Source organism: Hippoglossus stenolepis, chromosome 13 (assembly GCF_022539355.2).
Source record: "Hippoglossus stenolepis isolate QCI-W04-F060 chromosome 13, HSTE1.2, whole genome shotgun sequence".
Taxonomy (NCBI): domain Eukaryota; kingdom Metazoa; phylum Chordata; class Actinopteri; order Pleuronectiformes; family Pleuronectidae; genus Hippoglossus; species Hippoglossus stenolepis.
In genome coordinates this window covers 12,727,281-12,746,908 of record NC_061495.1, presented here as the reverse complement: position 1 = coordinate 12,746,908, position 19,628 = coordinate 12,727,281, and the positions used below count along the sequence as shown (strand labels likewise).

At 39.7% G+C, this 19,628-nt stretch overlaps 3 protein-coding genes across 5 annotated transcripts in view; 1 reads left to right on the top strand and 2 right to left on the bottom strand.

Annotated features, from left to right (window-relative positions):
- ubr3 (ubiquitin protein ligase E3 component n-recognin 3) overlaps window positions 1–11,969 on the bottom strand; it is a 41,374-nt gene extending 29,405 nt beyond the window's left edge. For 2 of the 3 annotated variants that reach the window (XM_035175201.2, XM_035175203.2), the window contains exons 1-22: window positions 11,339–11,968; window positions 10,154–10,293; window positions 9,788–9,940; window positions 9,243–9,398; window positions 8,831–8,871; window positions 8,540–8,606; window positions 8,326–8,456; window positions 7,929–8,157; window positions 7,109–7,288; window positions 6,173–6,306; window positions 5,930–6,016; window positions 5,789–5,854; window positions 5,614–5,703; window positions 5,383–5,511; window positions 5,239–5,291; window positions 4,997–5,130; window positions 4,654–4,739; window positions 4,417–4,558; window positions 3,441–3,537; window positions 1,936–2,077; window positions 1,056–1,160; window positions 794–964 (exon numbers count right to left, since the gene is read on the bottom strand). In XM_035175201.2, coding sequence (XP_035031092.1) covers window positions 794–964; window positions 1,056–1,160; window positions 1,936–2,077; window positions 3,441–3,537; window positions 4,417–4,558; window positions 4,654–4,739; window positions 4,997–5,130; window positions 5,239–5,291; window positions 5,383–5,511; window positions 5,614–5,703; window positions 5,789–5,854; window positions 5,930–6,016; window positions 6,173–6,306; window positions 7,109–7,288; window positions 7,929–8,157; window positions 8,326–8,456; window positions 8,540–8,606; window positions 8,831–8,871; window positions 9,243–9,398; window positions 9,788–9,940; window positions 10,154–10,293; window positions 11,339–11,772 — 2,967 coding nt within the window. In that variant the 5' untranslated portion in view covers window positions 11,773–11,968. Of the gene's footprint in view, window positions 1–793; window positions 965–1,055; window positions 1,161–1,935; window positions 2,078–3,440; window positions 3,538–4,416; window positions 4,559–4,653; window positions 4,740–4,996; window positions 5,131–5,238; window positions 5,292–5,382; window positions 5,512–5,613; window positions 5,704–5,788; window positions 5,855–5,929; window positions 6,017–6,172; window positions 6,307–7,108; window positions 7,289–7,928; window positions 8,158–8,325; window positions 8,457–8,539; window positions 8,607–8,830; window positions 8,872–9,242; window positions 9,399–9,787; window positions 9,941–10,153; window positions 10,294–11,338 lie in introns of all 3 variants that reach the window. The other variant, XM_035175202.2, reaches the window with a different exon arrangement.
- A 776-nt stretch (window positions 11,970–12,745) lies between these two features.
- mettl5 (methyltransferase 5, N6-adenosine) lies at window positions 12,746–14,878 on the top strand. Its single transcript, XM_035175207.2, has 7 exons — window positions 12,746–13,004; window positions 13,091–13,205; window positions 13,281–13,465; window positions 13,941–14,023; window positions 14,169–14,220; window positions 14,291–14,340; window positions 14,762–14,878. The coding sequence occupies exons 1-7, from the start codon at window positions 12,905–12,907 to the stop codon at window positions 14,801–14,803; spliced, it is 627 nt and encodes a 208-aa protein (XP_035031098.1). The 5' UTR covers window positions 12,746–12,904; the 3' UTR covers window positions 14,804–14,878.
- On the bottom strand, window positions 14,437–19,355 carry ssb (small RNA binding exonuclease protection factor La). The gene is made up of 12 exons (XM_035175206.2): window positions 19,212–19,355; window positions 17,884–17,974; window positions 17,699–17,802; window positions 17,079–17,253; window positions 16,750–16,857; window positions 16,567–16,670; window positions 15,939–16,010; window positions 15,820–15,862; window positions 15,575–15,715; window positions 15,302–15,488; window positions 15,069–15,194; window positions 14,437–14,979 (listed from the first exon to the last, which is right to left on the bottom strand). Exons 2-12 carry the CDS (start codon window positions 17,938–17,940, stop codon window positions 14,900–14,902), a joined length of 1,197 nt encoding a protein of 398 aa, XP_035031097.1. The 5' UTR covers window positions 17,941–17,974; window positions 19,212–19,355; the 3' UTR covers window positions 14,437–14,899.
- Window positions 19,356–19,628: the final 273 nt, after the last annotated feature.

Genomic DNA, 19,628 nt, shown 5'->3' with positions numbered 1-19,628 from the left:
GAAGTGACTTTCTTTAGTTGCCTGGTGGTGTTCCTTTTATCAGGTTTTTGTCTTTGTCAAATGTCCTTGTTATTATAATATATAGCCAATCTAATCCTGCTTTGGCAAGTTTTATCTGACAAAATTCCGAGGGCTTTTCCTTTGCTCTTACCTCTGCTACCTGAGTTTCATATTTGGGTTTTCTTGGTAAATGAGTTCCAACTACCTCAATGTATTTCTGAGTGAAAATAAAGGTTGAACTGAAAATTTGAATTGAAATGATCTGATATCCAGCACAGTAAATACGACTGAAACAGAACTCAATATTTCGTCTCCTCTTCTTTCACCAACAAATATAAAGGAATTTTGATCATGTAGTTTCACATGAAGCACCGGAGCGAGGGCAGACATTTCTGACAGCAGAGGTTGTGCCAGTGGACTGGAGCAGCCTGAGAGTGAGGACAAGAACTCAAACTGAAGCACAAGTCATTTGCACAATATCAGCGTAGCTGGATGCAGACAATCTGTTTTGAGCAGGAGCAAAGGAAACTTGTACATGTGGAGCTATTTGAGGGAAATCATTTCATACCTTAAACATTTAATGAGGACATAGTGCCCTCAAAACAAATGACGGCACTCTTGTATAAAGACAGGAGAGAAACTCCACATTTTGTGCAGCCAGGAGGAACACAGTGAATAACAAACTGAGAGCTAGACTCACTAGAAGTCTCACTTCCAGATGTTTTTATTATAGCAGCATTGCAGTGTCATTAATGGCACTATAACTCAGCTGAGCCTTCAGCAGAACTCTCACCTGGCCATAAGAGGAAGCTTCAGTGCTGGTGCTGGGGGGGGCCTCTCTCTTCACTTCAGGGGCCGTTTCAGGGACCCGAACCCTCACAAAGTTGATGACATGGTGCAGGTTGGAGAGGAGGTTGGTGCCAGGGAACCAGCTGTCATGGCAGTGCTCCTCAATGCAAGGCTCCTTAAGGTATAAGATACACAATTTAAAAAAGGATGCTGGTTTGGGAGTCTACACAGTGAGAAGACTGCTATTCACAGCTCTTGTATCTCACCTCATTGTCCTTGTTGTCTTGAATTTGGTTGTCCAAGCCCAGCTCGATCAGGTACAGCACCATGCACAGCACATGCTCCGACATGTTCGGATGATCCATCCATATCTATAACATAATGAATCATTACTTTAACCTGAGGAAAATGTTTCTGCAAGTGCATCAACATTTTTGCTTTGACTTAGACCTGTAATGGTACCGGTACAAACATGATCCCCAAACAAATGGGATACTGATGGAGATGTTAAATACCATTTTCCCCTTCCGGATACCAATAAGGATACCAGGACTTTGCTAAATCATTGTGTTGACAATTACAACAGTGGTGCCACCCGTAGGCACAGTCTTGCTTAAGGAACATGTTGCTGTTTTGCTTGTGGGACCTAACAGCTTGAAATACTGCCAAACTGCTAACATTTTAGCAGGCTCTGGCTAACGCTACACTACTGGGAATGACTTCTTCTTCAGCCCCTCTAAAAACAATACTTGCCAGTGGCAGTACAGTGCAACTGATGTTTTGGAGCGGCGAGGAAGTGATTTCCAGGTAAAGAGGATGCTGGTATCAGTATCAGAATATCTCTTATTATTGATAATAACTACGCCAATGCTCTTCCAGTTAATGCACACCTCATAATGCACTGGTCCTTTGGTTCCTGCATTATGCCTCATCTACACAGTCTGTTCATTTAGTGCTGCACCTTCTGCATTTTGTCGTGAATTCAAGCAAATTCTTGTAACACGTCAACACCAATTATTTGCTAAGTCATTTTACTTGTGCACCAATTAAACATGGCAAACAGAGTCACTTCTGATTAAGTTCAAGGAGTAAATTGAGATGCAAGGGCAGCACTGCATTATCACATGAATGGTCTTTGAGGCTCACCTTGTAAAGCAGAGTGAATATCACAATGTGCAGTGTCTTGCAGTGCAACAGCTTGATTAGGCCTTTGTAGCATGGGTGCAGAGGAGTCCTCTCCTTGTAAGGCGGCCAAGGGTTGCCAGTGTGAATCCCAGACTGTTTCAAACTAGGTGAAGACATCATCGACAAGAAAAAAATATATATCAGCAGGACAATCAGCTTACATGCAACAGAAGTTTGAATTTCCACACTTTGATGAGGTGACACTGTTATAGAATAATTCACTGTAAAAAAAGATTTCAGTCTATTCAACAGCACAGCCAATGGGTATCACGGTCACGCACGCTATTAGTGATATTGGGATCATTGTTATATAAAACCAAGGCCAGCTTGACAGGCAATCCATCATAACCAAACAGCGTGAATGAGCAACATGAGCAACATGAGGCTGGTATCAGACTGAAGGTGGCAATGGCAGCTTCAATATGCTTCAAGGAGAAATATGGCTCCATTCCATTTGGTTTGGAAAAGAAAATACTGGCAGAGAAAAGGGTATACTACATTAAGGACATACAGTTCACTACATGACTGATCTATCCAGACTTTGAATTAAACTTATACTAAAATGTGCTAAAATCTTAAGACCAAATGATATGGATTTTTTGGGGGCTAATGCCGACACCATCATTAGGGAGATACAAAATTCCAACACAGGTTTATATAGAGATTTAAAAAAATTAATGATTCCTAAATTGTCGTTATTGTAAATTGTAACTGAGGCTTGCTATTTTTCGGTTTAACCATAAACCTTATTATAAATAACATAAAACACAAAACACAACCAAATATATATATATATATATATAAATATTATATTATGAAGAAATCTACATCTTTTCTACACAGTTAATTCTGTAAAATTAAAGTTTTCATCTTGTTGTATATCAAACAAACAAACAATGATACCGATATGACTGTGAAAGGTTCATGTCGGAAAGTATTATTGGCCGGGCTCTACTAAAATCACATTGTGAAAAAGGTCATATGCCCAAGTACGATTTCAAACACTGAAGGACGCTATGGTATACTTAGCATCCCCCACACACTCCAGTAACCTTTTAGAAAATTAACTCTAAAACAATTTCCTTCACCACCTTCACCGAGACGTCTCTACTGCAATAAAGAAGAAAGATTTCCTCGATTCTAATACAATTTAGCCTGAAATAATAAATTGATTTTTCTCGACAGCTATCTAATTGGAAGCAGCTCTGGCACCGAGCAGACCTGACCTTTCTTATCATGTCCCTTCATGAGCAGGTGAGAGAGGGGACCCTGTGACACTGAACAGATCGTGATGCAGGTTGGCTTTGTCAGGGATGACTGAACATTAATACTCCCACTAAAGAACAGAGTACTGTCAAGCTGGATACAGATAAAAAGAGCATTCTGCTATAACATTCTTAAATGAAAACCACTGCTGCAACCAAGGGATTTACTGAGGGGAAATTAAGGCATCAGTGTTCACTTACAATGCTGAGTATCTGTCCATTGCTGACTGGACGTCACGCCGGTAGACTGTTCTGAGAACGACCATGATGGGGTCAAACTCCTTTTCCCACACCTCGGCTAATTGAGAAAAGGGAGAGAAATGATTTGTTAACTCTGCTGCAAAGCAACCCTGATTCACTTTCGCACCATTTTCCCCTCCTCTTTGTGAGTGGTGTAAGCCTGACCCCAAGTGGTCAGGGACATTAATGACAGTGGAATGAAGTGTCCCAGTGATTCAAATAGTAACATAGCTCACAGATAAGGAGACACATTACAGTGTAATAGATAAAAATACAAAAATAGAATAAAAATTGTATAAAACGTAGTGTATTAAAGCAAATTAGTTCATGTACGCAGGATCATCTGATCTGATTTATTGAAAAACATTATTGTATGTGCCAGTATATACATAGCTCTTCTTACTGTAGAGCAATTCAAACTTTTGTATACCCACAATATTTAACTTGCGCAAAAATAAGAACATTTGTTGGACTGGAGTAGTGAGTTCTTCCCAATAAGGTATTAATAAAAGCACTATAAATAATAGGTTTTCCATTAATTACAAAACCAGCCCACTGATTCTGTTAATATTACACGCTGTACTTTTTTAATCTATTTTGTCCATTTTCTCTTAATCTGAAATGCCCAATTCCCTTCACATAGCAGTCCTTCTTACTGTTATAATTAGACTTGCTCAGTGGAGGACAGCAGATAGAAACATCTACCTCTTCACTGGAGGTCCTGCAGGTATCGAATTCAGTTTTTTTGGCCTGAGTGGCTGGGAACTTTGAGTCTTTGCAACATTGAGCCAAACTTGATATTAAAATAATCTGGACAGGCCACAGTGCTATGGTGTCGCTATTAGGCACTTTGAATTACAGGCTTTCCAGCACAAGTATTCAGTAATTTCAAATGACAGGTTACCTGTTCAAATGTTGAGTAATCAACTCATCCTACCTTTAGGTGTGTACATGCCCTGCTGCATCGAGCCTCCGGGCTCAAACACTGGGGCTTTGAAGTCGGCCACAGAAGAGAGCATCTCCTCAAAACTACAACTCCCTGGTACAATGCCACTCTTTGGGTTGGGATTCTCAGGAATCTAAGAAAACACTCTTAAGGAGAAAAAAGATTGTCTGGGGAAAACTGAAAATATCTATAAGCCATGTAATGCATCTGTTAAATACTGAAGGATACAAGATCCAAGAGTGCACTGTGTGTGCGGTCATTCATACACAGCTGGGAGACCATCTCAGATCGAAGGATCTCATCGTCCGTCATCCCTGTTGGTGAGAATGAGTGAGAGTGAATAACTGACAAAGTACAGCCCCAAACATTAATCATTTTTCAATGTCTCCCAATGATGCAGCAATAAGCCATGAGATGATCACCCAGTCTCTAACTGTGAAAGTTTCCTTGACAAGGATAAATAATCACACTGCTCGTCATAGTTCACAGATCTGTATTCACTGTAGAGCTACATTATCATATAGTAAGGTATTTATTATTGTGGTAATCACTGTATTTATGTACAACTTACCCAAATGTACACGCAGGCTCGTGAGTATGACCAGGAAGGTCAGAGCTCCTTCAAGCATCGGCCTCTCCTGCTCAGAGTCTAACACGGCGTTCTGATGCTGAGACGCCATAGTCAGCAGGTCGACCACTTTAAACCTGTGTTACAGACAACAGAGTGTAAAATGCTGGTACGACTACTAAGCTGTGTGTGAATTTAAGTGCATGCTGCAGGAACAAGAAAATAATGTGTATGAGATGCTTCACCTCTCAAAAACACTTGATATGAAGTAGTCAGGATCTAGCCTCGACGCACACACCTGTAAACCAAGAAACATGTGCATAAAAGGATTTAAAATAACAAAACAAAAAAATTAAATGAATATATGTATGGGATTCAGCAATTCTAACCTGGAGCAGATAAATGTCTGGGTCAATCATGGAGTTGCAGAAGTGCGACTGTACGTAGGTCATAGCCTGTCCCTTGATCTGTAGTCCATTCCTGACCCACATGTTGCTGTGGATCTCGGACAGGCTTGCCTACAGCAATAAAAAAAACACAGTGTTCATCAAAACATGGCTACGAACACAGGCAGGTGAATACAAATTGTAAATGTGTTTATTGGGCTGTGAATGTCAGACCTGGATTTGGAGTGGATGCACCATGATCTTCATCAGCATCTCTTGGTCGGGCAGGAGACTGTCCAGGTCCAGGCCTTGGCACTTTACAGCCTGAATTTTAAACCGCACGATTAACTTTAAACCACATAAAAAGATATGCCTGCGTGTCTTTAAGAGATGAGACTGTCTGACATACCTTACTGAGGAACATGGCATAGTAGCGGTGCAGTGGCAGGTGAAAAGTCACTTGATTTGGAGCAGGCTGTGAGAGACACATAAATCGTGAGAAACAGGAAAGAGGAATGTTTGCTCATAACACTTTGTTGTTTTAATTTACCTCGTCTATGAAGCCAATGGAATCAAACCAGATCTGAAGGGTCTCCAAACAGTAGCGAACCACAGTTTTAGTATATTCCTGAGTCTCCTGTTAACACATAATTTAATGGTTTTAAAATAAATGCAGGTTTATACATTAAGGGCGTTAAGTACAGGATATGTATGCGGCATGTTCCGGTAAACAAGACCATCAGGATATGGGAGCTGTGTGTGAGAGCAGTCCTGGTGTGAAGACGGGACTTACTTTGACTTTGCAGTGTGTTAAGAGACCCCACATTGGTTGTGCACATGCCTCAAGTTCTGCTGCAAACGCTGCATAGTATGTCTGGGACTCAAACTCCACATGTTCATTCAGCTCCCGCTTATTCAGGTTCATACCTGTCACAGCAGGAAATTGTTTTGAAAAGTTAGACAGTTGACAGATGCTACATGAAGTCTATACGCCAACATAAACTATCAGTTAAATAGGGGGGAAAGAAAATCACAAAGAGTGAGCAGTTTTTTAAGTTAAGTGAAAATCTGGCGATCCCTTATATAATTCTCTAAACTCATATCTGCCAAAGAACGGTTATGAAACAGCAGAATTAAATGCAAAAAGTAGTTCAGCAGACATGCATTCAATCTAATAGTGACACTGCACAGTGCCTCTGCAAGAGGATACTCAAACCCACTGTGCAAGGGTGAGTGTTATTTTTAGGGCGGTGGTACAGTTCACATGGCAAATGAGCAGCACTAGCCTCAATTCTAATTCAGTGACAAAGCGTCATGCACCCCACAACTCACTCTTTCTATTAGGGGTATTTTTACCAGGGGCCAGATGAGGTCGCCTTTATCTTGACTAAGCATATTGAGGGTATATAAAGTCTAAATTTGAAAATGTGCACAAGTATGATGAGCTGTGATTTAAATCAGCTGTTGTGTTTGACCTCATGTTGCTTCCATCCCAAATGACAGACATATCATATTGATAGTCATGGGTAATGGAGAAACCACCAGACTGTCACAATAGAACAAATGGGGAACGAGTAAATTTCAATCAAATACAAATAAAACACATCTTTCTTGAGTATTTGCCTCAATTTGTGCAACTATTATCTGAATGTGAGAAATCACAACAAACTCTGCTACCTTCAGTGCATGAGTGTGTCTGTTTACTGCTCAGGTTGAAATCCTGTTTTACCTTGAAAGAATGACACAAAGCTCATCCAGAGCATCAGCAGGGAGTGGTCCTCCAGGAACTTTTTCGCTACACTTTGGTGTGAGAGGATGTTAATAAAATCACTAACTAACGGCCAGTAGGTGTTGTTCTTCAATAGTGCCTCGCTACAGTTCACCACAACGTGACGACTGTTCTCTTCATCTAAAAAAAAAGGGGAAACGAACGTGCACGTTAGGTTACAGCAGTTTTTTAATATGTATAGGCAACACATTGAAAGAAATAGGCAAATATATAGAGAGACAATTCACTTGCAATTTCAACACCTGGCTGCCAATACAGAAAGACAATGTCATCTGCAGAGTTTAAAAATAAATAGGACGGCACTCAAATGATAAATTGAAGCTCATTTCACTCAGACCCTGTGAAAATTAGAAAGGCCAGAGGGATGAAACATCTGTGCATGATTTCGTCTACACTGAAAATGATTAGAAATAAAAAATTAACAGTTGCATTTCTTTGTTTGAAAAGCAATTCCATTTTTACATCATTGAACTAAGGACCAACTTGTATGATGCTATCCATTCCCTCGGGCTCAATCCATTACACAGGATCTTTTGACTGAGTGTGTGCAATTTGATATTTTGAGATACGACATAAAAGCTCCGTCTTAAAACTTAAATTTCAGTTTGATAAAGCAACAGTTCGACCATGTTCACTGCCACAGTGTTTGTGCAGTGATCCGTAATAAGCATCCCTACATCGGTCTACTTCATTCTTTACAATAATTACATGTGAAGAGTCGGATGAGCTGTGCAGAATCCAACACATCTGGACAACTTACCTTGAAGTTCACTTTTAATAAGGCAACTCTCCATCATGTAGAGGAGGACTGTGACCATTATGTCCAGCAGGTGACAATCCTCTGTCATGTGTCGAGCCAGCTCCTCATTGCTAAACAGCTGCACACTGATATGTACGATGCGATTGGACATGGTGTCCGACTCGTGGCTTTTCATCAGCGTTTTCATGATGAATGCATAATGCTGAACAAATGTCTTTGTAAAGGTGATCTGCCAGAGAGGAAAAGGGAAAAACCCACAACACAATTTAAGCAGACTGTTACTATTTTGTCTCTCTGTTTAAAGTATAATTTCAATTCACGGACACATCTGAGAAGGAAACTAGAGCAACACGAGACATATTTTTATGAATAAATGCAAACACAAAAAAAGAAATACCTTGTAATCTTGATCTGGCAACATGTTTAGTAAGAAGGTGACCATCTTCTGCGGAAACTCGTACTTTATTGTCCAGAACAGCAACTCCTCCAGAAAGCATTTATGCTTCAGAGAATCAATAATCCTTGGGTCTGAGGGCAGAAAAAAGACTCATAATAAATTAGGTAATTCATGTTAAATTTATCGCTGCATTACATTTTCTTTCCATTTTTACCTTTGGTACTGCTGCTCAGCTTCACCCTCTTCCTCTGACCAACAGATTGCCCAGCATCTTGATCTTCCTGGGAGTAAAAATAAAACGAACACTTATAGTAACTGTACATCAGTTCACATCAAGTTAAACTTCAGTGGATCTGTTAAATTGTGATTTATCATAATTTGTTCACATATAATAGATATTTATTCATATACTAATAACAAATGACAGAATAAACTTTTGAAGTCTGAACGTAGATTCAACTGAAAATGGTCATTAAGGTTTTATGTGTTTGATGCTGACACAAACCTCTTTACTAGACTCATCTGGGCCCCCTGGTGCAGTGGTTCCTAAAATAAATAAAAGCATACATAAATAATAAACGGATATCTTTTATTAATTAAAACAAATACATAAGTATAAATTTGCATCATCTTTAGACATTAGACAAACACAAAGCACATTTCTGAAATATAAAAATTTTCAAAAGGGACAATTTGTTCAAACAGCAGTATTCAGCATTGGTTAGAACAAGACGTGAAATGTTCTAACACATTCAAAATCACTTCGGCAAAGTTTGATCTCTCTAACAGTAATGTCTGACAATAACTTATTATTTCTGGCAAGAGCAAGACTTTGACCCCTGTGAGGAAAGCATGCAGATGAACAAGGATAAGCCATTTCCCAAATATGCTTCACATTAAATGTTATGTTATCTTACCCAATAGGACCATTGCCCCTGCACCTCCTTCAGCACCAACAGTGACATCAGCAGCAGCACCTTGACTTTTCTCCTCCACAGACACCAGACCGGAATTCTTTAACGCTGACAAATACTTGTCATAGTTCTTTTTAGCGTACAAATTCTCCTCTTGGCCTGCAACAAAGAAGAAAAACACTCGACACTGTAACAACAAGAGTTGTGTTGAAATCTCAAGCTGAAGAAAACTTAATTTGAAGCTAGTATGCAGAATTTGAAGAAAAGGGAATTTGTCCCTTCTTTCAATTACTTTATTTGTTAATAGTGGTGGTCAATTTTAGTATATGTTTTATTTCTGGTTTTGTCTTTTTATATAAGTGCTTGAGAAGATCAAGCACAGTCTACATTTTCCAAGCAAGTAGCTGTTGTACATCAACAGCAACAGATGAGAATAAAACAATAGCAAAGTGACATAAGACCTTAGACCACTACAAGTTATTTCTTATTTAAATTATTGTGGTCTCACTCTATGTTGTTTTAACACAAACAGGAGTGTAGATATTTACCCATGCTCAACTCTTTGAATGTTTGCTGATTGGTCAAGATCTTCGTCAGCACAGTCCTCATTGCTCCGCCCATCTTGGTGAGCTCCTCCAGGAAAGAGATCTGAGGCTCCAGCTGCTGCAGGACTTTCTGTAGATCTCTTTCAGTTGTGGTGTCTGACGAAGCAAGATAACAGATAGAAGCCACGAGACTCAATACGTAATTGGGGATGTAAACGGTTGTATAACACAACGGTATCTGTATGACACAGCAGACCGTGTTTTGAATTTGATATGGTTCCCAACACAAGACATTTTTACTGGTTAAATTGGTCCCATTAATATTCCATATCTATATTAAAAGAAGGTCGTTGTTGTGAGTGTTTTTACCTGCTTCGACATATCCATCCCTCAGGTACTGTATGATACACAGGATGAAGCGAGGAAGAACCATCTCAGACATCAAGAGAAGGTCTCGAGGTATTGAGGGGACATTTTCTCCTGTTCTCAACCGATGTCGTCTGCAAAATCTGAAGAGAAACATACGAATGTTACTGTTGCAGAAAACTCACCGACCACAAATCAGCCAAATCTCTCTCAACTTCATTTTTAATTCATTTATTATTTAATTCTTCTGACCTACATGATCAGGAAAGAGGCTCAGTAATGATTATTTTATTTCGAATTTCATAAGAGTTGAGTATTGGGGTTGGGCTGATATTACAAATGTTCAGGATTTGTTGATTAAACCAAGGTGAGTGTATGGGGAAGTATTTTTAATCTCTGTAAATACACATGGTGTGACACACAAATACACATGGTGTGACACAGACTAGTACAGCCCTCACTCATATTGCTTAAGACTACACAGTAATTGCTACACACAAATCTACACACAAATCAGTTATTATCAGTATTATATTAGGTGGTCATGGATAAATTTGTATTTTGTATTCTTTTATGGCTGTCTTTAATTGTTTTTGTGTTCTTTTTGCTTGGGTTTTTTTCTTCGTGAAGCTCTTAACAGAAGTGCTGTATAAATAAAGACATTATTATTATTATTAAAAGACTTAAAAGTACTAGGTGGGCCACTGTCACACTGTTTTGGATGGGTATATTTTTGTCCATCTCTTTAATACAGACAGCATCATCACGAATGGAGATATGTCAGACAGACTGGTTTCCACTGTTCATATAACAGCTGGATTAGCTGTAGCAACACATCAGTCTTCAAGATTATTAATGACACAACATGCAGACTCATGTTTGTGTCACAACAGTGTCACAGGGATCTGTTGTAGCCTCCAGTTGTGGCAACGAGCATGACATTAATGTTATGGTTGTAACGGGTATGCTGGTGAACCATCCAGGCTCGGCTGCTGTATCGAACCTTTTCTGCGATCAAATTATTAAAATTATCAGAACATTCAAACATGTCTCTCCCACGATTGCCAACGACAGCGCAGTAAATAACCACGTTGGACTATTTCCATCCGAGAGCTGTCAAAGCGACACCCGGCTGAACCCGTTCGTTAGCTAGCTAGCTAGCTTAGCTCGCAGCTAATTCGGTCTTACCCAGTCTCTCGCATGACATTACTGTCTCCACAGTCACAGGCCCCGCCAGCCTGGCTTCGGAACATGTTGAAGTCGTGGCCCGTGTGGTCTCCGTTGTTGAAGCACTCGGCGCACAGGGACATGCACGGGGAGATGCCACAGGTCCGGCATCGATACGCCACGAAATTGGCGGTCCACACCAAGCCGCACAGGGTCGCGTTGTCATAGGACCGGACCGTCTTGCAGAACTCCTCGAAACCTTCGCCTCCTGCAATGAGACATTTGCACCAGTCCAGCGCCTCCGTGTCCGCCGCGGGTTTCTCGGGATTTAGCACAACGTCGAGCAGCTCCTGGAGTTGCCCGACCCCGCTGGTATCGTCAGTCCGGGTTAAGTCTGCCTTCAAGTGGACGGCAGTGGTCTTCTTGTCCCGGCGCAGCAGCGACGCCGCCATCATGCACTCTGGCTTGTTGTCCACAAATTTATTTTTGTTGTCCTGTTTCCATGTTCTCGGGCTTTCTCGCGATACGACCCGTCGCCTCGCAGTTGGCTGGCGGACTCCCGATGTGCTCTCCGTCCGCAGTGAATGCAAATAAATGTGGTGTGAAGTATTTTAATCCCGCTGAGCCTCGAACAGGTATTTGATCCAGCAGAGTCCGAGCGGACGTTTACACGGAACATACACAGTCACCGCGGGGACGTTGTGTTCGCTTGTTTCTAGGCAACTGATAACCTTGTGTGGGACCGTCCCATCATCATCATCATCATCATAATCCTCCTCATCATCAACATAATCCTCATCCTCATCATAATCGTCACCCTCATCATCACAATCCTCATCCTCATAATTATCATCCTCATCCTCATTATCATCACAATCCTCATCATCCTCATCATAATTATCAACCTCATCATAATATCACCATCATCTTCATCCTCATCATCATCATCATCACCATCATCATCGCACTGATAAAGAGAAATTATTATGCAAGTGCCCCCATAAATGAAATGAGACCATGAAGACCAGAACATTATTTAATCTCTCTCTCTCGCTCTATATTATACATATATATGTATGATATACACACACAGGGTGCATCCTATATATATATATGTGTGTGTGTTTGTATATGTATATGCATATATGTATTTGTACAAATATTTTTTCATTCATATTATTTTCTCTCTCTCTCTGTATCTATATTTTTTTCCTCTGTGCATGTGTGTTATTGTATATGTATATACATATACGTATATGTATGAACATTTTTTCATTATTAATATTTTCTCTCACTCTCTCTTTTTCTCTCTGTGTGTGTATTTATAATTTGTTTCCCTCTGTGTGTGTGTTTGTATGTACATGTATATGAACTACTTTTTATTACAACAGGAACAGGAACTATCGAGATTGGCCTCGATCTGGTCGGATTGTTTTGAAGGATGCACACTCCCCAGCGGAAGTCGTCTGGAGCCATGCTGAATGTTTACACTCTCACAGATCACAGCTGAAGAAGATCGTGAGAAGTTGCTGATCTCTGGGTTGTGGAGCTGGATCCTCGCATGTTGTGTTGTCCCAGTCTCCAGTGATGAAACTGAAAGAGTTGGAGAGCTGTCTTCAGCAGGTGGACGGGTTTGACGAACCAAAGATCCTTCTCGAGCAGTATCCAACCAGTCCTCATATTGCAGGTTGGAGCAGATACACATGTGCTTATTGGGGGAGTTTGTGTGGAGAGATTGTTGTCACTAACTTTGCGTTTTATCTCTTCCTGCAGCATGCATGCTTTACACTATCCAGAACACATTTGAGGACATTGAGGGCAGACTGGTGGCAGATCTGGGATGTGGCTGTGGTGTCCTCAGCATCGGAGCTGCGATGCTAGATGCAGGGTGAGAGCTTTTGATTGTCCTCACACATTTGTTTTTAAAGGAGTTTCCCCTCCTCACACCCTCTCTCCTCTGCAGTTTGTGCGTTGGCTTCGACATTGACGAGGATGCACTGGAAATATTCAGAAGAAATGCAGAGGAATTTGAGATTTCCAACGTGGATCTGGTCCAGTGTGATCTCTGCTCTCTGGACCCAGATGCTTACGCCTCAAAGTTTGACACCGTAATAATGAATCCACCGTTTGGGACAAAACACAACCAAGGTGAGGGCTCGTTTTAAAAGTGCTGCTCCAATGATTCAGTATTTCACATCCATTAGGTTTGGCACTTCTGAACGACAGATGTGTGAACAGGAGAGGGTGAAATATTCTGATTCATAAAACGTACTTTGCATCAAGATCCATAAATACTCAATACTGTAATTCCCATAATGCAATAGTGGCCTTTTTCTGACTTTATGTAACATTCAGTACATAAGGGACATATGTTAGAGATGAGACAAATTCCCATGTTCACAAGTTCCTGAACAACCTTCCTTTGGACATGGTTTGAAAAATGACTTCATCTATATTATTGCTGAGATTTTCATTTGAGATTAAAATACTTTGCATTGAAAACACAATAGTTCTGCACATTCAGAGCAGATTCCTGTTAATTAATCATATAAAAAAAAAAAATCAATGTAGGTCCCTGTAGCTCTAATGTTATGTAGTTTTTATGTTGCTTTTACTCTTTAAGGGATGGACATGAAGTTCCTAAAGGCTGCTTTAACAATGGCAAAGACAGCAGTGTACTCACTTCATAAAACAACAACACGAGAAGTAAGTTCATACCCATCACCTGTTGACCACGTCCTTTCAATGACGTGGTCAAAACTAATGATCAAATCTCAGTTTAGTTAATTTCATGTCTACATCTCTGGTATCTATAGTGTGTAATGCCTGATGTGTAATCCTCCATCTACAGCACATACAAAAGAAGGCTAAGGACTGGGGAGTTAAGATGGAAGTAATCGCAGGTAAGAAAAATACAGTACATATCCTCTACAATTTAAATATTTGAAGTCTGACTATGTGTTTTCTTTACAGAGCTGAGATATGACTTGCCAGCATCTTATAAGTTCCACAAAAAGAAATCGGTAAGCTAATGAGCTGCATCACACCAGTTTCAGATGTTTTCCTGCAGATATCTGAAGCTGTATTTGACAAACACACAAAAACAAAACAAAAAATTAATTTTAATAAATGTTTTATTTGCTATTCACATATGCAAACATAAAAAAAACAAAATAGCAAATAAGATGTTCTCACGTAATGTAGGAATTCTACCAAGGAAAAACAAAACACACAATGGCGCACAACGCTAGATGTCACACGGGCCTTACAAGACCAACTAAAATGTCCCAGTGAAATCAAATGACTGTCTTTATGCTGAATATGATAAAATTAAAAAAAGATCTTACAAACAAAAGGTACATAATTAATGTAGGAGGCGCAATATAATACAGGGACTTAAAATGCTGAAAAACTGATGCCAATCATTGCAAATCGTTTCTCTAGGTCGACATCCAGGTGGATTTCCTTCGATTCTCCAAAGCCTGAAGCTTTCACTGGAATGGATTTAAGTTGTCTCTGCATTTTAACTGTTTATAATAAATGTTTCCACAAAAGAAAAAATCTCTGGCTGTGACCGTGTGACTAAGATCCGTTTTCAGTTTTGGCGACCTTTGCTGCAGGACCGTCTGTATCTTCTCGTTCTCTCTTTGGGGCAGCGGGTGCTGGAGAAGAAACGCAAAGTAAATACATTTTTAAAAGTCTAATTATCTTGCCATAACAAATTAGGAAGTACTTAAGATGCTGCACTCACCATCGTCTTCATCACCACTATCAAATTTCGTCTTTTTGCCTTGGTACCGACCTCTGCTTTGATCCCTTCCACCTCTTCCCCTTCGTCCTCCTCTTCCTCCTCTGCCGCCTGATCTTCCTCTACCACCTTTAAGGCGAACAAGATGCATCAGGACAAACTAATCAATACTGTAAATAACAGATGAGCTTATATATTGATCTACAAATCATTCAGTTGGGAAGTTTAGTATTCACCTCTACCCCTGGACCTGCTGTAAGATTCTTGTTGAGCTTCGATGATCTTCTTCAGCTCGTCTTTCTCCTCGTCTCCCTCAAGCACCTGCCATGTAACGCTGTTGTTCTTGATTTTTAGCTCTCCTTTGTTTGCCTCCTTGGCCTTGTCAAACGCCTCCTTTGCGTTTCCATCGAAAAGGAGGGTACCCTTGTTTGGAAGGTAAAAAAAACATTTTAACAACCCGATCTCTTCATCCTGAGTTCGAGGCTGCGAGTGGTGCAGATTTTATTTACCTCTTTAGCTCCTCGTGTGAAGTCAACCCACTTTATCTTTCCGTGCCCTGAGAACAATTCATGAAAGTCCTCTCGGGAAACATCTTCGAGCTCCCCTTTGAACTTCAACAAGCACCCTGTCTGTTCGTCCAGGAGCAGACCCTGCAACACAAATAACAATTTATTATTAAGGTGGCCATAACACGTTTGTATGAGTCCATCGCAGTGGTAGAATATAAGGTGATTAACACTTGAGGGGATCTTACCATTTCTTTATCTTCTGTATTTTTCTGCAGTTGCTCCTTGTCTCTAAATAATATATTTTTGTCAGAAATGTTTTTATAAACTGAATACTAGGACAAAATGGTATTGCATGTGTACTTACTGTTTTGCTTTTGCCTTTGTCTCTTGTTTGAACTGTTTTCGCTCTTCAGCCTTCTTTGCATGGTAGTCTTCCCTGAAAGTATAACAGCAATCAAATGATTACTGTCTTAAGTAATTAATCTATCTGGTGCATTAATCTATTCCTCTAGATCTTTGGATCATCTTAAGTGCATTTTACCCGTACAAACATATTTGAAACAGTTTCTCAATAATAAGGTAGTAACGTCCTGGTGGACTCAATGCCATGTCAAATGTAGTTTAATGTGATAGTACACCCATTTTTTGTATCAGACACATTACCAGTAATATTTTTTACACTCAGCGTAATCCGACAGCACATATCCATGGCACCAACAACATGTAAGAATGACTAACAGTACTTCCATTATCTAGTTTCTCAAAAGCGGCTCAGAAGAAGCACCCTGAGAGCTCAAGAAAGTGAAATAAGCTCTGGAAATGACTGACAGACTTGAAGGGTGCAAAAACTTCCAAATGCGTTTCATCCAGCAGAATAAGTCCACTTGTACCCTTTCTCAGATGTGGTGCTTCTTTTTTTTTTTTTTTTTAAATCACTACACAGAATTTGTCCACTGAAGATAAAGCTTAAACCAAGAAGCAGCACAACTTACCTTGATAACACAAGCATCTCATTGTCCTTGAATGATTTTATGTCTGAACGTTCAAGGAACTGCTTGGATGACTCTTCTGTGTTAAAACAGATGAACACTGATCCCTGCAAAGACACAAGTAATAAAAAATCTCCTCCAAAAACACAGAAAAACAAACTTGAGTGATAAATACAAAAATATTACCTTGAACTGCCTCTGCAGGTTTCTCCTCATTTGAATATTTTCTATGTCGCCTTTTGCATTCAACCACTCCTGAATCTCATCGAGAGAGGTTTCAAGAGGAAAACCTTTCTAGATGTTTAAAGATAAAAAACATTACAGAAACACGACACAGCAGCAGAAAACACCAAGATCTAAAGTTGGAAAATAGAAGACTATGTGACTGTGAATTTATAATAAAGTTTTAAAACAAAAATGTCTGATGTATATTTCAATACAGTGGGAATACAAGAAAATGTATGTATCTACAAAGACTATTTTCTTTATGTGTGGGAATCAATTCATAAACTTACAATGTACACAGATTTGTGTTTAACGGCGTCTTTGTATTCATCGTTCAGTTCAGGTAAGGGTTTATCTGTAGACCTCCTGATTTTTGTCTTGTCTTCATTGATTTCCAAGAGGCCGGTCTTGGATTTCTCAAGAGCTGCAACAATGACGCTGCTGTCGGTAGTTAAAGTCTTCAGTCTGGGAGGAGAACGCAAATGTTTTAAACACTCTGAGCAGGAAGGAAAGAAAGCAAGCACAGCATTTTACTGCAGTGACAGTACATAACTACAGACACTGGATGATACTGCTCCATTAGGCTTGATGAGAACACAAGTGTGCCGAGTCACACCGACTTCTTACCAGTTGAGCTGAGTTTCTAATAATAATCATGAATATCTCTCTGTTTACGAGGTGTGGCCGTTTTGTGTGTGCACGTTGTGGCTAAATGTGATCTGGTTGCTAACAGGTACACTTAAGGGACAGGTTTGAGGGAGCACATTAACCTTGTCCTACCTGTTTAAATTTTATTTGTATAGCCCATATTCACCAACCCCAGTTTGCTTCATAGGGATTAACAATATGTACAAGGTGCGACAACCTCTGTCCCAGGCGTTGTAAGGAGCAGTTTGAGAAAATAGCAAACCTGTTGAATTTAAGCATCGTCTCCAAAGGCACCCAGCCTTCATCCTGCTGCAGTTGTTCTTTCAGAAACTTGTCCCTGGGAAGATTGTGATCTCCAAAGTAGTACTAGGTGAGAATGAAATAGATTTCTGTGAGTTAAATGTCATTGTTACATTAATATAAACAAAAATTAAGCATTGCAATTACCTCTACTTGTCGTGCCACTTTCAATTCAATTGAAGACATCTCTTGCTTTTCTGCCATGATTGTCCAGTGGAGACAACAGTAACACCAAGTCCTAAAACAACAAACAATTATTATGTCTACAGCAAATAAATCCACAACAAATCTGCTGAGTAATGGCCTAAGTCATTTAGCTGAATATTCACTAATTCTAGCTTCTCAATAATGGAAACTTATCCTCCTTCAAGTTTGTTTTTACATCAGTCCAAATTTGATATTATTGAGTTGAAAATTACAATGATCCTTTTTACTATTTTATAAACTCTGACTATTTGATTGAAACACTGACACCCTAATTATCTGCCACCACCACCATAATACATACATCAAGTAAATAATATACAATCATGTACATTCATTTATTGTAACCGTGGTTTGTCCTTAATCTCTTGGTGTTCAGCACAGTTTTTAATAACGTTTAGTATTGCAGGCATGTGTTGAAGTTAAACTTTGTAAACCTTAACACATCCCTGCTAGAATTTGTACTTATTGCAATTTTTATGAACACTTTTGAGTATCTACATTGTTTGGTTCGACTCAGTCTCAGTGTATGAAAAATGAGCACAGAAAAGTTTAGTAAATTAAATTAAAATTGCACATTGCAAATGGAAATAAATGGAGGGCCATATACCATGAGTTTTTTTCTTTCCGATTTATTTAGATTTGTTTGAACCCGTCCTGTCGGGTCTTTTTAGCCATTAGAAGCAAAAACAGCTGTTTCTCGGGATGAACTGAGTGAATTATTCAGTAAAATTAAATACATTTGTAGTTTGTTTTGGATAAATACCAACAAAATAATCCACAAAACAAGATTAGGCAGATGTTCAGCAGCTGGAACATAATGATCAGGAATATGATAATCCAATCAGCAGATTTAAAACTGGCAAAATGAGAACATCTGAGCGTGATTGCCATGAGGAGTGGACATTTTTCATTTACCCCGATCTCACGCTGCCGGTGCTGCCGCTAGCTTGATGGCTAACACGCTAGGTTAGCTTGCGTGCACCAGCTGTACACTCGGACATGTTTTCGGGTGTAGACACGGCTGCTAAAACGTGTTTTATCCAACGTGAGAGTTAGTCGGCTGCTAGTTGCTTGTTCGCGTTAAGTTTAATTAGTTCTTTAAGTCATTAAGAAAACTGCGTAACTCCTGTCTCGTGTCAGCATGTTGCTAAAACACGCCTAACGTTGAATAATGTCTATTGCGCTCGTTTGTAAAGCTGCTAACATTAACCAGGTGACATAAAAACACTATAAAGCTCGTAGTTTTGTGTTAGGAAGCAGAAACTTACAGTACGAAGAGTCGGCGCTAGCAGCGGGTTTTCTGCTGAAATCTAAAAGTGCTTCACTTCGTCGCCTGCACGTTGTGGGACTGCGTGCTACGGCGAACAGCGAGGACCAAAAAGAGTTTGTTTTAGCGCTACAGCTGCTCCTCGCTACGGGAGCGGACGTGTGTGGTGCCGCTCACATCCTCAGGGTGTCGCTGTGATTCCCCCCACAATAACTACTGGCATAAAGAAGACAGCGTTGGCAACATTACAAAACAAACCCCCATATTTGAAATTGCTTTGCAACATATTTATTATTTTAAATAATTCAACATATTAAGATTCTAATTCAATTGTTCCCTTCCAGTTTATTCATTATTTCCATTTGACTCTTTGAATTGTTTGCATTTATATCATGTCTTGATGTACAATATGAAGCCC

Bases quoted from the DNA above. Each gene is read 5' to 3' on its own strand.
- mettl5 (XM_035175207.2), top strand. From the start codon at position 12,905: ATGAAACTGAAAGAGTTGGAGAGCTGTCTTCAGCAGGTGGACGGGTTT. The intron at 13,206-13,280 runs GTGAGAGCTTTT...TCTCCTCTGCAG, and splicing joins GCTGCGATGCTAGATGCAGG to TTTGTGCGTTGGCTTCGACA. The intron at 14,341-14,761 runs GTAAGCTAATGA...TCGTTTCTCTAG, and splicing joins AGTTCCACAAAAAGAAATCG to GTCGACATCCAGGTGGATTT.
- ssb (XM_035175206.2), bottom strand. From the start codon at position 17,940: ATGGCAGAAAAGCAAGAGATGTCTTCAATTGAATTGAAAGTGGCACGA. The intron at 17,254-17,698 runs GTTTGCTATTTT...TTCTCCTCCCAG, and splicing joins ACGATGCTTAAATTCAACAG to ACTGAAGACTTTAACTACCG. The intron at 16,011-16,566 runs GTAAGTTGTGCT...TTATACTTTCAG, and splicing joins GAGATGCTTGTGTTATCAAG to GGAAGACTACCATGCAAAGA.